Consider the following 16,354-nt stretch of genomic DNA (forward strand, 5'->3'; position numbering starts at 1 on the left):
ATCACATTTTGGAGAACATATATTGATATTTGCTGCACCAACGAGCACCAAACAGGGTAGTATGCCCCGCATTGAGCCTGTGTGATACTGTTAGTCAATAATTGATTTTAAAAGGGCGCCTCCGCTTTCGCTATTCTTGGAATTCCAAAGCCCCTTCTTTCAACCCAGCGCCAAGCGCTCCCCGCTGGGTAACAATCCGCAGATAATTCGCTCGGTGAATCCGGAGCCACAGACAATGTAAACAATGACGTCAGCCGGATTTACCGCACCCAATGCTACCGTTCACCTGCCTGGCCTCGGTGAAAGAATCGGCGTAGAGCCCTGTAGCGCTGGTGCGAAGATCTCTCCTCTAGCCCTCCCTAAAGGCACAGGAGCGAACGTCTGGCAGCCGCCTCGGAGAGAGTGACAGACTGACTGCCTGCCCGCCGGCCCAGTGAGAGGGAACAGTTTATATCTGAAGGCCAGCGTCACCATCGTGAGTACTGGGGGCCAGGGGGCGCGGGGTCGGGTCACCGTTACGAGTCAGTGCTTGCGGGGGCGGTGTGTGCTTGTGTCTTCCCTCTTAGTGTCTCTGGCACTTCAGTGGGTTGGTCAGCTCTATGTCTTGTATGCCTGTGTGTGCGTGGCTTTGTATGCCTGTGTGTGCGTGGCTCTGTCTGTGTGTGTGCGTGGCTCTGTCTGTGTGTGTGCGTGGCTCTGTCTGTGTGTGTGCGTGGCTCTGTCTGTGTGTGTGCGTGGCTCTGTCTGTGTGTCTGTGTGGCTCTGTCTGTGTGTGTGCGTGGCTCTGTCTGTGTGTGCGCGGCTCTGTCTGTGTGTGTGTGTGTGGCTCTGTGTCCGCGAATACTCTCTAATGCTCACCTATTGCCATTGTAAATGACAATACCATTTATTTATGTTTAAAAAAAAATAGAAAAAAAATGTCATGAGCAATGTTATAGCTCTACCTTTAATAATGCTGAGACCATTGCATTGTAAATGCTTGTTATTATTCACGTTGGGGGCAAACCATGGACCATGGTTAAAAAAGTCAAAGCCTCACCAAAGAACCTAAAACCTTACCATATGACACGAAGAAGGGGCAGAAACTTTCCTCATAAGGCAATAGACAAGAACAGGGCTTTTTTTTTGGACAAGAGCTCTTCTCCTGCAATTAAAAACAAGTTCTCACTTCATACCAAGTGCTGATGCTCGCACCAGAAGTTTGGCGACGGGGAAACCCGGAGCTGCCACTCAAAGCTGCTGTAATAACGTGTCAGCTGGAGCCACGGAATGCCTGCGCCCTTTGGGATGGCTAGCATTCCCCGCCTCGGCCCCCGCAATGGCGCCTGTGCCCGGGAGGCGCAATAGAGCTTAAATAGCTCTATAGGTGCACGTATAGCATACACACAGGCACAGCAAAGGAGAATGTACCGAGTCCTGTTCTGGAAGCGGTGGCTGACATTTATGTGATGCATGTTCAGACCACACTGTTCTGTAGGTGTGGGTAAGGTTGATATCATGTATCCAATATTAAACATCTCCCACATTTTGGCGTACGCACACATGGAGTCCAACTGCCCCTGGCAGTCATGCAGCGCTGATCTGATAAATGGACCACCTGTTCGCTCGTACCACAGGTGCTGCCAGACATAAGCCACGTGTCAAAGCTAGCCAAGAAATAAATCAAGCAGACGCCTTCCCCGGAATCCTCCTCGCCACCTGGAGCAGTAGATTACACTCTGGAAGGAAGCTGGACTGCCCCGCGGGCCTCGTCACTGAGACATCCCGTGCGACTGATGAGCCTAACTCGATCTCATCCCGAGTCTGCATCTGTATTTCCAGCGCACGCTGCTTCCCACATGGCAGCCGCATGGCTAGCAGTGTTCACCGCTCACTACTCTCCGGCGTTCCCAGGCACTTGCAAACAAGATTAGCTGAGGCTAAGCAAACACACGCATGCCACTGCCAAGAAGCAAACAAGAGCACGCGCCTCTTGCGCCGCAGCAGGGGGAGGCGCGCACCTTGCGCGGCAGTAGGGGGGAGAAGGGGGCCTGCGTGCTCCCACAAGGAAATCAACAAAACGTGCGCGCGTTGCATTGAAAGCAATGCAACGTGTGCACATTTTTGCCTAGAGAGATAAAGCGATCTCAAGCGGTCTCTTTCCTATACAGCGCATGCGCACTGCGTAGGCGAGACCTAAAAACACTTGATTTAGTTCAAGCAAGCAGATGCCATGCACATGAGTCTTCAAGACTCCATTTTAGTGTCTTCTGTTCATGCGCAAGAATTTCCCTCCAAGGGACAGCTCATCATACTGCGTACATTGGTTACTGGCACTGAACAAAACTACTTTGTGTACCGATATGCTCCTTGTGAAAGAGCAGAATGCTGTCTCTCACAGTGAAGCCAGCCGATTCAGAGAGAGAGAGAGAGAGAGAGAGAATTTTAATAAACACAAAAGGTCATGGTTAACGCCAGACCAAATTAGGGGCCCAATTATTAAAGAAAGTCTCAAAAGTGCACCTTTGGTATATGGCTTTCGTGAATTCACAAGAATATACATTAGTAGGGCAAGAAATTGTACTTCTACAAAATATTTGTGAACTGCATTTTAGCATGAGCAAATATTCATGTGTAGATTTGCTCATGTGAAAACCTGGATGTTTGAAAGTTCATTTTCCCTCCAACTACTTTTTTCCCAACTCTGAAAGAAGGTTTACGTATGCCACCCTCAGGAGTAAATTTCCAACATTTCTCAATATGGGAAAGATTAGAGAATATTTGTTGAAAACCCTAAAACATGCAAGTTAGTAGGTTAGCACAGACTCAATAGGGCATTCCAAGCCTGGAACTACTGCTTACCACCATATTCAGTCACAGTATGTGGATCTGCGGAAACGTGGCAACATAAAATGATTACCAGTATTCAAACACTACTATGGGATATGCCCTGGCATAATCAGAGAGGCTATATAAAAGCTCTTATATAATGAGATTGCTCCCATAATTTGTAGCAGCACTACATGGCACCAAAGTGGATTTTGTTACAGGACAAGTAGATTTATGAAGCAACCTTCCCCATGGACAAGTAGATATTTTAATAAATCCCTGAATTTTAGTTTCCATTAGAACACACAGTATTACATCACAAATTAAAGTATAGACCTTCCAAATATTCCATGCACAATTCAGTCATTGAAACCGAACATCAGTAAAGGCACATCAAATATTTGTGGTAGATAACAACTGCAATGCCAGAAAGTGTAAACACTACTTTAAAGGTAAACAATATCCCTCCCCCCGTACGTCCGTTCAGTCCCTTAGAGCAGCATGATTTCTGACAGGAGGTGATTCTTCCCATGTGGCCTACGCTATCTATGAATATACTGTACTTTGTAGTTAAAGGCTAGAGATGCTCACTGCTGCTTGAGGTGTGTCTCGCTGTTCAGCTGGTTGGGAGGTTTGATCAGGGTCCCCCTAGAGGTCTACCATCATGGCAGTCCACGCCGCCCTAGGCATGGGATTCATTTCTACACAATCGTAAGGTTTATGTATTTCCTCAGAGTCCTCCAATTTGCTTTAAGGTGCATAGTGAACCGTGACTTCAGAGTCCTCATAGTTCTCTATTCTACTTGAAGGCATACAAGGCACCTTAGTATTCAGAGATATATCGGGTGAGAAGCTCTTTTGGAGATTTTCTTTGTAGTCTTTTCAGTTTCTTTCTGTAGAATAGCTTCATAAAACACCTTGCACACTGAGTTTTTTCGCCAAATCATCGCCAAAAATATGTTATTATGTAGAGAGGAAATCCAGTAGCCGAGGTTAGCTTATAGATGAAGGTTTTATTGATCTTAGTTGTTAAGTTGGTCTTGTAGTAAGTTCTGTAGTTGGCCCCACCAGGAGCGCCTCATTCAGTCGCGGCTCGCATGTCTCGCGGGTAGGGGGGGTCACGTGGGGGGGGATAAAAAAACGTACCTTACTGGGTCCCGCGCCCGCGTTTTCCTGCTGTTTTCTTGCTGTCCTGCCTCTGGCAGGAACATTAAGAAGGCATTCTCCCTCCCCTCCCCTAAGCCAATCAAAACCCTGCAATGGCAGCATTGTGATTGGTGCGTGTAATGTTGTGCTAGGTGGGCGCAACCATCGCCCACAAACAGTGTTACTGTGTTTGCTTTTGTTTCCCCCATAAGCGTGGGTCTAATGGCTCCGCCCGACGTGCAGACGGAGGGCACGTTTGATTAGCAATAAAAGGCCCAGGACCCTAGGCGTGGCAGGCACTTGACTGACCACCAACTGTACATACGTGTGGTCTCATTTTGTGTGCACTCAGGCCTAACCACAACACGACATTGGCGACGAGGTGGTCTCGCCACCCCATCGCGTGCCGCACTCTGCCCTTCTACACTGGGCGAGCCATTGCCGTGCGGCCCGCCCTGCAGCCACTGCGCAGCCCTCCGGTGGTGCCCCCCCGGCCACCCGGCACTTGACTCCCTGCCTCGCCGAGAGCAGGCCCAGCCACGGCCTTCCGGCGCCCTGCCGCCCGGCCGCCCTGCCTCGCTGCAGTGTCCAGCCTCCGGGGCAGCGGTCTCCTCACCTGCCTGCAGTCGGCCCCGCCGCCTTCACCCTGACGAACCGGCCTCGAAGCCTCAGGTGCGTGCGCCCCGCCTCTGGGCCCCAGCCGTGCTCCTGCACTCGCCTGCTGTGAAGCCGCGACGCAACGCCTGCCTGCCGGGCCCGTCGCTCGCCATCACTCACGCTTCCCGCGTGCACCGCTGCGACCCGCCTACTATATACCACGCATCTCGCGTGAGGCGCACCTGCCATTTTACACGCATTTCGCGTGCAACGCTGCTAAGCCTCGCTGCTGCCTTCGGGGACACCCTGCAAGCGCCCCCAGTGCATTACTAGACTCCCGGCCACCCGGTGCCTGTGTGTGTTCATAGCGGCTGACCCCTCCCGCATTCCTCGATGGCCATGGCCGCGGTGCCGCCGCTGGAGCCCTTCGCAGTCACGGGCACGCCTCCCTCCCAAGCTGCCCGGTGGAAGAAGTGGGTAGAACGCCTGGAAAATTACTTCGTGGCGGCAGACATCGCAGTTGAGCGGCGGCGTGCTATGCTTCTACACCTGGGAGGAGAAGCTATTCACGACATCTCGAAGGACGTGGTGGAAGGCGGCCCGCCCCGGAAGTACACCACGCTACGCGACGCCATAACAGAGTACTTTGAACCTTTCGCCAGCGCGGATTACGAGCGATTCTTACTCCGCCAAGCCCGCCAGCTCCCTGAGGAGTCCGTCGACGTCTTCTACGCGAGACTCAAAAAGTTGGCCAGCACGTGCACCCTCCCGGATGTGGACGACGAGATCCGCGCTCAGTTTATACAAGGCAGCGCCTCCTCGAAGCTACGAGAAAGAGTCCTAGAGACGGACAACATGCCCATGCGCGACATCCTAGCGCTCGGGCGATCTAAAGAACTATCGGAAGCTCGAGCAGCACATATGGAGCCCAAACCGACAGTCGCAATCAAAGTCGAACCCGTGTGCGCCATCAAAACGAACACCGCGGACATGCGCACTAAACCACCCCGAAGACCTCGGCCAAGCCCAGCCCAGCCACTTCATGACCGCCCCTGCATGTGGTGCGGAGGAGCAAACCCCCACAGCGGAGCATGCCCTGCACAAGGAAAAATCTGCAGCGCCTGCGGAAAAGCCAACCACTTTGCGAGTGTGTGTTTGTCTTCACAGAGAAAAAAAAACAACGGCCCGCCCCGAAGGGTAAGACAAATAGAACCGATGCCAGATATCGCCGCCAACAGCGACATGGACGATGACGACGCGGACACAGCTTCCGTCCACGCGGTGCGAATGCTCAACACACTAGCTCCAACGCCATCCGCAGAACCTATGTGTACAGTGAACGTGCAAGATCAAGCAACAGCAGCCCTCATCGACACCGGGGCTACAATCAACCTAATGGCAGCCAGCGTGTATCGGACTTTAAGCGAACCACCAGTGCTCCATCCCACGAGAGTACAGGTGTACGCCTATGGCACCAGTTGACCCCTCCGCCTCTGCGGAGTGTTCCGGACAACGGTCTCACATGACTCCCATCAAGTGGACACTAAAATCTATGTGTCGCAAGAAGGATCCGGATTCCTGCTCGGCTGCCGGACCGCCCAAGACCTTGGGCTGATCCACTTCGCCCTTACGGTCCAAGCCCACAGCCTCGACCATCTCGTACTACAACACACCTCACTGTTCGACGGAATGGGCTGTTTGCGAGGGCCCGCCGTCCGCCTGCACATAGATCACTCAGTCGCTCCTGTGGCCCTCAGACACCGACGCATAGCGTTCCACCTGCGGCCCAAAGTGGAAGCCGAACTGCGTGTGCTCGAGAGAGCCGGGATCATAGAGAGAGTCAGCGGACCCACTCCGTGGGTGTCGCCCATCGTAGTGGCCAAGAAACCGAAACAACCAGACGCCGTGCGGATCTGCGTGGACATGCGCATCCCTAACCTTGCGATCAAAAGAGAACGCCACCTGATGCCAACCATCGACGACATCATCGGGGAGCTGTCAGGTTCCAAGTGGTTTTCGAAGATGGACTTGAGGTCCGGATACCACCAGATCCCTCTGCACTCGGACTTCCGTCCGATAACGACCTTCTCCACCCATGCAGGCCTGTGGAGATACACCAGACTCAACTTCGGGATCTCCAGCGCAGCCGAAGTATTCCAGAACATCATTCAAAACGTCCTGCAAGGTTTGGACGGCGTACTGAACGTGAGCGACGACATCCTGGTCCACGCAGCAACGCTGGACGAACACATCCAACGCCTCCAAGCCGTCTTTGCCAGGCTACAAGAGAGGGGTCTGACCCTTCACAGGGAGAAGTGCGAATTCCTCCGGAAGGACATCAGCTTTTTCGGATACAGATTTTCCGACCAGGGCATTGGGCCGGACCCGGACAAGGTCAAAGACATCCATGAGGCCCCCGCCCCGACGTCAGTGACCGCCGTCCGCAGTTTTCTTGGGATGGTGACATACTGTGGACGTTTCATTAAATACCTGTCCGACCTCACCGGCCCTCTTCGTGACCTCACTAAGTCCACAGCCACCTGGGAATAGGGACAAAAACAGCAGGAGGCCTTCCAGAAGACCAAAGCGGCCCTCTCTGCAGACACGACCCTGGCTTACTTCGACCCTCGACACGAGTCCCAACTCGTGGTAGATGCCAGTCCAACCGGCCTCGGTGCAGTCCTGACCCAGAAACAATCATGTGGAGAGTGGGTGCCCGTCGCGTACGCAAGCAGGACCCTCACTGCGACAGAACAAAGATACTCACAAATCGAAAGAGAGGCCATCGCCATTCTGTGGGGGTGCCGTCACTTCCACATATACTTGTACGGACACCCATTTGTGGTAATCACAGACCACAAACCACTCCTCCCGCTGTTTCAAGGATCTTCCTCACGGCCTCCTCCACGCATCGAGAAATGGGTGCTCCAGCTCCAAGAATACCAGTTTACAGTGGAGTATCGACCAGGCTCCAGAAACCCCGCTGACTATCTGTCACGACATGCCCGCCCAGTCACTGACACGGAGGCCGCGGAAGCCGATGCCACGGAAGAGTACGTGAGACTGATTGTAAAACGCTCGAGCCCATTGCCAATCTCCCTTGAAGACATAACACGAGCCACCAAGGACGATGACTGTCTGCAAATCGCCATCCAGACCATCCAGTCAGGAAACTGGAAACCACTACAGAGCCCGGCATCTTTCCGCACCATAGAAGCCCAAGCCACTCTAAGAGCACTTTACCAAGTCCAGAACAAACTATCCATCTCACCAGAAGGTTGCCTCCTAAGAGGCCCCCGCCTAGTTTTGCCTGACAGCCTCACCCAGCAAGCGGCCCTCCTAGCCCATGGCGCCCATCAAGGCATTGTGAAATCAAAGAATCGCCTTCGAACCAAGCTCTGGTTCCCAGGCCTCGACAAGATGGTCGAAGAAGTCATCCAACGATGTCCAGTATGCATGGCCACCAGCCTGCCCAACCCCCCAGCACCGGTAATCACAGAAGAAGGACCGACCGCCCCGTGGGCACGAGCCAGCGCAGACTTCGCCAGCCTCCCGGGGGGAGGTACATGTTTGTTGTAGTTGACGACTTCTCAAGATACCCCGAAATTGAGATCTTGCCCTCCACTGCAGCCTCCGAAGTGATCCCAAAGTTGGAGAAGGTCATAGCGACCCATGGCCTCATAGGGGAATTACGCACTGACAACGGACCTCCTTTCAACGGCAGTGAATTGGCAGAATATCTCCAATCGCACCGCATCAAACACCGGAAGATAACCCCAAGGTGGCCCCAAGCCAATGGCGAGGTCGAGAGACTGATGAGAACTCTAAATAAGACTATCCAAATTGCCATGGCCGATGGCAAAACCTCGAACTGGCCCTCTTCCAATTTCTGAGAGAGTACAGACTGACACCCCACTGCACCACTGGTATCCCTCCAAGCCGCCTTTGTTTCAACAGAGCAGTGGTGGATACTCTCCCACACCATCCCCTGTGGGCCTCAGCCCCAACTCCGAACAACCGGTCCATGGAACAGCGAACCAAGTCTAACAAAGAGGCGTCAAGGTGGAGGAGAGCCGCAGATAGCCCCATTCAAGTGGGCGACCGAGTGCTAGTGAAAGATCGCCACCAGGGTGGGAAGTTCCGCCTCCCGTTTGAGCTACCCCCGTGGACCGTCACCAGCGTCAATGGCACCATGATCACTGCAGGAAGAGGGAGAGAAACGGTCACCAGAAACGTGTCTTTCTTCAAAAGACTTTTGGATAAGGAAGATGATGATGGTTTCCCGGACTCAGCGGCGCAATACCCAAGACTGACCCAAAGCCCACAAGGAACCAACGGAGAAGACACCCTCAGCAAAGAAGAATCTCCGCAAGCAGACCCAGCCCCACCAGTCAAGGATGAACATGAACCGCAGCCTTCTCAAAGCCAACCCGGAACTATTGCAGCCAAAGACCCTGAAAAACTCACCCCCACCCATATGGGTGAGCGTAGTCAGAGCAGGTACAATCTGCGCCCCTGCCCGAAGCCATCCCAGAAATACCAAGACTTCGTGGCCTGCTGTGGACGCTGAGAGAGCCCGAGCTGCCCCTGCAACCACCTCATAAGTAAGACTGTTCTTTTTGCATTTTTGAAAGTCTCAGAAACTGTAAGCTGAAAGTTGACGCATGAGGTCATGTTTTGTTTATGCTCATTTTCTCTTTTAGGGTAAAGGAGGAATGTAATGTTGTGCTAGGTGGGCGCAACCATCGCCCACAAACAGTGTTACTGTGTTTGCTTTTGTTTCCCCCATAAGCGTGGGTCTAATGGCTCCGCCCGACGTGCAGATGGAGGGCACGTTTGATTAGCAATAAAAGGCCCAGGACCCCGGGCGTGGCAGGCACTTGACTGACCACCAACTGTACATACGTGTGGTCTCATTTTGTGTGCACTCAGGCCTAACCACAACACGACAGTGCGGACGGCGCCCAGCTGGGCGCTTGTTGGGAGGCCATTTTCTCTATGCAGGCTGCATGCAGCCTTCATAGAGAAAATCCAGAGGGCGCATGACTGGTTTGGCCGGTCCCAGAGGGCCGACCAAACAGTCAGGGCCCATAACATTGGGCAAGCCACTCCTCCCCGACTTGCCCACCCGCCCACCCCCAACCAGGCATACTATTCTGCTTTCTCGCAGCGCGAGAAGCAGAAACATAAAATGATATTTAATATATATATAAAAAAATAAACAACCATTTGAGTACAAAGGGCAAACAGTCTAGTGTCCGTTGTTGGTGGTTTCATTTGCGTGTTTGCCTTTTGTACTCAAAAGGTTGCTTACTTTGTTATATATATTGCCTGGTGCAGTGTTCATTAAAATTAACTTACAACAAGGTCGGTTGACTAACTTGTGGCTGTGCTCTGTAACCAATATTTTGTCTTGAATTATAGGGATAGAACTTGTTTTTTCTCTATATGTGTTAACATTGGGTGAGTGGCACAGTGTTTTTACATTGAGCAAGCATGTACGTATGTATATACTGTAATACTTATTGGAAGATAATACTGAGGTGCTGACCTGTGCTATATTGCCACAGCCATTTGTTCTCTAAATTGTCATTCCACACAGTACACCTATCAGGAAAGATGCAGAATACCATAAACCAGATACAACACAGCGCTGCTTAGGACTTGGCCAGTACAGGGGTCTTTCATGTACTGACTGAATTATTGAAACGTATCCTGTTTGGCATCTTCCTAAAATGAACCCTCCTCAAAGTTTTGATCCAGTTGCGTCCCTGGACTCGGGCTTTACTATGAAATGCACGGAAACAAGAAATCGATCAACTTGTGTGTTTGTATTGTATCATGCTAATCTCTCTCTAAATGAATGGCCACACAACATTTTTCCTCCGAAAAGTATATCTGAATAGAAACAAAATAGCTTTCGCTGCGTCTTCCTTGTTCTTGGACTTTTGAACGAAGAGTTCATTCCAGCAGCTATCAGTTGTCACGGGATAATAATCATTCACAGCGTTCCACAGTAGAATTCTCGCAGTGCCCTAAATACAAAATACCGCGAGAGTTGAGATCTCAGCCGATACTCGGCGATGTTGTTGTGCTGTCAGTGTAAATCAAGGGGATCAAGTATCTTTCACCGTCTCACCTGAGGCGCCGCGTGACTGGGGCCGCGGATCGTTAGGCGCGCGCCCACGGATCCTTATGCCCCGCGCGCCGCTGGTCTCGCCTGAAGATGGCTCGGCGCTCTACCGGTGCCTGGTGGGACGGCTTCAAGTCGTCCCTGCTGAGGCAGAGGGACGCGCCGCTCTACCTCAGCGACAGCAACAACGTGTATGACTTCAGCGAGGATCCCGGGGGCGCCGACGATGAGGACCTGCCTCGGTTTAGCGAGCTCCGAGTGGTGGTGGCGGCGTCGCCCGGGCAGGGAGGCACTCTCTCCTCCGACGATGACTCTCTGCTGGACCGAGACCTACCGAACGCCTGCGCCCAGCCCTCCCCCTGCGAGCGCTGCACCGAACACCGGGAACTGTCCAAGCAGCGGCGGGTCCGCAATAGGCTGGTGGCGGCGGCTGCGCTTTACCTGGTGTTCATGGTGGGGGAGCTAGTGGGTAAGGTGCGCTTTCACCGGCACTGCCAGTCTGCGGGGCAGGCTGCTGCTTTGTATCTCTTGAGGGGCACACTAATCAATCACGAGGGGGGACTGGTGGGGCGAACTTGGTCCAGTGGAAAGAAAGCGCTCTCGCAGTATCTTAACGAGGCACTAGACTGCTACTTTTCAGCGCGTGGGACATTCCATCGCATGAGTCAGGATGAGCTTGTACTCCCTATTTTCCACCACTGGAATCTATACCAAAAGCAGCTTGCGCTGTTCACCGTCAGGGCAGCCACCCTCTTCCTAGCTTGCGAAGCGTATTAGTGTTTGTGGAGCAATTTTCGGGGCGAGTGTTGCAGAGGTCACGATTTCATTAAGCCAAATGTAAATGTGACCTAGCGACCCTTTTGAATAATGAGAACAGACTGGGTTGTGGGGAGGGCGCAATTCCCCAGTCATAATCATAAGCTTGATAGCATCAGCACATCTTCTCAGTTATTGAGAGAACCTGTTGCACGCTTGAGATCACACAAACACACTTGCCTGCAATTTTAGAATGTTGGTCCCTTTTGCAGTACCCTGGAACACTTTGTGTAGTGGTACCACTAGAGACTTGGGCATGGTCGGGTACAGCTGATCTGCACTGGGGCTTCAATGGGAATCTTTGAGTGCGGTCAAAAAACCCTAATCCGCAATACGAGCTTTCTTGTGTATGATGTTTCCAGACTTTTAATTTCAGACACTGATATTTGGTAAATCTTCCATTAATAGTACCGCTTTTTGTGATAGATTTGTATGATTCCAAGAAACTGTATTACTTTTCATAGCCCACAGGTTTATTCGATAACACTCCTATTGAAGGGCCGACTGATGGCCTGAAATTCTTAGTAATTGTACTTTGTCAACGGTATGAGAAACATGAAAGTTAAGCCATATTATGTACACGAATGAGATGAGATTTATAATATCAAAGATGGCTTTAAATATTTGGAAACCTGTAAATTAATAATTAACCAAAACAATAAAGTTTTTATCTGACATTGTGATTTCATTCTGAAACGAGCCCAGGGAATTGTAAGCAGACTGACAATATAGCATTAAATGTATTCACTGCAGTGTCCCTCCCCACCATTAGTTTTTGGATAAATGGGCTTTACCACTAGTACGCTAGGTGTCACACTAAGCAATACAACTGCGGGGATACCTGGTGACATTGCAGGAGTTGACTCAGTTGTGGTGTTTATCATGGATGTTTCATTTGAGAAAAATACTGTGATAACTATTTTTATGGGTGGTGTGCAGGCCTTTTGAGGTTTTGACCCTTCTGGCTTTTTGTTTGTTTGTCTTTGAAGATTATCATGTTGCATGCATAATCCTATACCCTAGTCTTGTTTTGATCAAAAAGGAATATAAGGCAGCCTCAATACAGCCATTGTTTGCAAATGAAAAACCTCCGTAAAGCCTTGGCATCAAGGTCAGACCTTTGATCTTTAGGACATGTTGATGAAAACCTTCCTAATCAATACTGCCTAAGTCCTTGTCTTTGCTGACTGTCGAGGATAGGCACTTCTAACATGGTATCACATTACTATCTTGTTTTCGCCATGTTTCATAACAATGGAATTAAATATCTTATTTGCAAAATTAACTTGCCGCGGGTAAAACATAGCACTTATCCCACTGAACAAGAAGATTTTCTCAATTTTGCAACCGTGCTAGACGTGCGTGGCTAAGCCCTAGTCTAATAATTTAGTTCCACATGTGTAGTTCTGGACTTTGTTTTCTATGTATTCGGAATTGTTAAAGTGCATGCCTCAGTCTTTCGACGTTAAAATCAAAATGACAGCTTTTTTAAACTTTGATTTTAGGTGGCTACGCTGCTAATAGTCTAGCAATTATCACAGATGCACTTCATATGCTGACAGACCTCAGTGGAATTATTTTGACTTTGCTCGCTTTGTGGTTATCGAAAAAATCTCCGAACAAAAGATTCACCTTTGGCTTTCATCGCTTAGGTATGCTATTTTTGACAATTTACACGGCATATCATTTGTAAATTTATGTCTATTGCAAAAATAGTTTGTGTTAAACTGTATTTGTAGCGTGCATTATTCTCAGGTTAGCTCTGATAATTGTTTGCTCTGCCTGTATTTTAAATTCACTTGTCTCTAAGATTAATATATGGGATGGAATGCCACTGAGTGAGAGAACTATTTCACAGGAGGTGGAAGGCTTGAATTTATGCTCAGTGATTCAGGCTCTTTTTAACTGTTGTGTGTCTCCAGTTGAATGTTTTCTTTTGGTCTAGGTTTCTGGTTTTATCATGTGACTGCAAATGTGACTGCTGAGGCATGGTGCACGTTACAGCATACTTTGAGAATACTAAGCAATTTGTTTGCTCTTAAAGGGAAAATATAATTTTACATTTCTAAGGGCGGAGTTAAAATAGGTTACAGCTATTATGGGACAAATGGTGCCCGCCCTATCGCTTTTAAAGTTGTGTGTGTGTATGTATTGGTTTCTTATCCTGGTTACGCAGCCACACCAACTAAAGTTCCAAGCATAAGCAAATGACAGCAATATCCATCATACATAATGCTTGGATGAGGGCATATTTACTGGTTTCAGTAGAGCAAAAACAGAGCTTTTACTGATTGGAAGTTAAACAACGAGGGCCCTAAGTCTAGCTTTGTTGGGCTCTCTAAACAAATCAAGGTTTTCTGTTATTTAGTCTCCCTATCTCAGTTGGAGAAACACTACAGGCACATAATTGAACTGCCAAATAAAACTAAGGCAGATGATCCCAGTATTTCATATAAACTATTATGTGGACCTAGTTTTGTTTTTGATCCTCTCAAGAAAACTAGTGCAATATAAAATATCTTCATAGGATACAGGTCAAGAAATAACTGACTATTGAAAAACCAAGTTCCCATGAAAAGCTTTAACCTGAACTAACACAACCATGTATGTGTGGTCTGAAAATCGCTGTTATGGGTACAATTCACAACTCTGTGCTTTTCAGATGCTGCGATAGTCCCACACGATAATTTGTTTTATGGAACTTCATTAATCTAACAAGACCTGCACTGTGGAGCAACTTTGGGTTGGTTCTTTATGAGGTGGATTTGTGGGCTTTCTCTAACGCAGAGTTATTAATTATCACTGAAAGCGAATTCCTATGCAACCTTGCTTTCCTCCTTCCCAGCACCTCTTTGTACCCACTGTCCCAGGAAATGATAGTAAAAAGTAACACTGGCAAAACTAGGTTATGCACCCTGCTATACAGGAGGCGGCTGTGGACCACCCCAGAACTTGCCCATTACGTCACTTCCCACCAGGATGTAAAGGAACCTAACCAATTTCATAAAATTCTGTGGCTTCTGAACATCAAAGAGTCTCTCCATCTCCTTGGGTTGTCAGATCTCTGGGACCACCCTGCCACTACCAGTTTTCCGTACAGGAATTTACTGAATATTCTCTACAGGGCATCTACAGTGGCCAACGACTCCAGGAAGGCTGTTTCGGCAGTCTTGGTGGCGTAAGGGAGGATCAAGACAAGGTTTTTTTCAATAGGGTTTTTAACACGTCATTACCCCTACCTCTTTAATTATTTATTTATTTTTTAAAATACATTTTATTTGTTCATTTTGCAAGACATCGGGCATCATCCCCACAATGACACATCGAAGCAGTTGAACAATCAGTGCAGCAATAACCATTTCCATGTCAATATACAATCCCTGCCACATATGCAGGTAAAATAATAATCTTAACAAACTTAACAAAATGCAGACAGTGGTCGACTTTCGTGATAAAGCATGTACTTCAGCAGTTGCAAAATATATATCCCAGTGGAACAATGGATCAGTCAAGCTATATGGAGAACCCATGGCAGGAAGCGGGAGATGCCACTCACAAGTCCTTGTTGGGCAGAGGGGGCATGTCGTTACCACGATATGTCACCCACCGTGATCATATCGTACGATACTTCCTTGGGCAGCCCCTGGCCCCAAACATCGCCATCTCGGCTCCCATACACCTATCCAATTCGGTTTTCCATTTGCCTATAGTCGGGGGAGATGATGCCTTCCATCCCAGTGCTAGGTCTCATTTGGCAGTAGTGAGGGCAAGGAACAATGGGTGTCATATGCTGATGACACACAACTGGTCATCTCACTGTCACGGGCAACCTGATGTTGCGGCAGTCAGATTCAGTGCTTGCATGCAGGAGCTTGCATCCTGGATGTCTGACAACTGCCTGAAGCTGAATGGGTCCAAAACTGAGGTGCTCGTGGTAGGTGGTGGTCCGGATGTGTGGTCCTCAGCATGGTGGCCTGCATGCCTGGGCTCCACTCCAGAGCCTTGTCAACAGGCGAAAAATCTTGGGGTGATGTTTGACTCTGACCTGTCATTTGCTCCCCAGATAGATCGTGTAGTTGTGATGTGCTTCGGTATACTCAAGAGTCTACGAAAGATCTTGGACCTACTTCCTGTGGGTGCCAGACAGACCCTGGTGCATGCCTTGGTTACATCAAGGCTGGATTACTCCAACCTCCTCTATCTGGGAATAACAGCTAGAAGCCTCAATCGCCTCCAGGTACTTCAAAATGCCACAGCCCGGCTGGTGCTGAGGCTCCCAAGGAGAACGGCCTCTAGAGCTGCTTTGAAATCCCTTCATTGGCTTCCGGTCAAGGAAAGGATTATCTTTAAAGCACTATGTATGTGTCACCGCATCATCGAGGGCAAGGCGCCCTACCCTCTACACTGCCTTATCACTCCTTACAGACCGGAACGTAGGCTTAGATCCTATGGTACCGGACTATTAGCAGTCCCCAAAATTCATAAAGCCCGAATGGGGGGCAGATCCTTCAGGCTACTCTCAGCCAAGAGGTGGAATATGCTTCCGATGGAGCTGCATCTCGAACCTTCTGAGGCAAAGTTCCGCAGAGCTCTTAAAACACATCTTTTCCGCTCAGTACTGATGTAATCTCCCTGTTCTGGCCCCTTCATACTTCTCTCTCAGCGCGGGGACACGCCGGGGCGCGTAACCAGGCGCTTTATAAAATTCCATAATAATAATAATAATTGTTTGTATCGGTTCCCCCCAATGTCGTCTGTCGAATGCAACAAAAACAGTTGTGGATCCAGTGGGAGCACCCACCTCAGTCCCTCATTAAGACATGACCGAAATCTGCTCTAAAATGGCTGTAGGGC

At 49.6% G+C, this 16,354-nt stretch overlaps 1 protein-coding gene and 1 long non-coding RNA gene across 3 annotated transcripts in view; one reads left to right on the forward strand and one right to left on the reverse strand.

Annotated features, from left to right (window-relative positions):
- The window catches only part of LOC144826444 (uncharacterized), a 120,933-nt gene that overhangs the window by 20,544 nt on the left and 84,035 nt on the right, over window positions 1-16,354 (reverse strand). The window lies entirely within an intron of this gene.
- Window positions 10,530-16,354, forward strand: part of SLC30A4 (solute carrier family 30 member 4) — a 287,690-nt gene continuing 281,865 nt past the window's right edge. Inside the window, exons 1-2 of one of the 2 annotated variants that reach the window (XM_078684769.1) lie at window positions 10,530-11,153; window positions 13,006-13,152. In XM_078684769.1, coding sequence (XP_078540895.1) covers window positions 10,778-11,153; window positions 13,006-13,152 — 523 coding nt within the window. In that variant the 5' untranslated portion in view covers window positions 10,530-10,777. The remainder of the gene's footprint in view (window positions 11,154-13,005; window positions 13,153-16,354) is intronic. The other variant, XM_078684770.1, reaches the window with a different exon arrangement.

Source organism: Lissotriton helveticus, chromosome 3_2 (genome assembly GCF_964261635.1).
Source record: "Lissotriton helveticus chromosome 3_2, aLisHel1.1, whole genome shotgun sequence".
NCBI classification, from domain to species: Eukaryota; Metazoa; Chordata; class Amphibia; order Caudata; family Salamandridae; genus Lissotriton; species Lissotriton helveticus.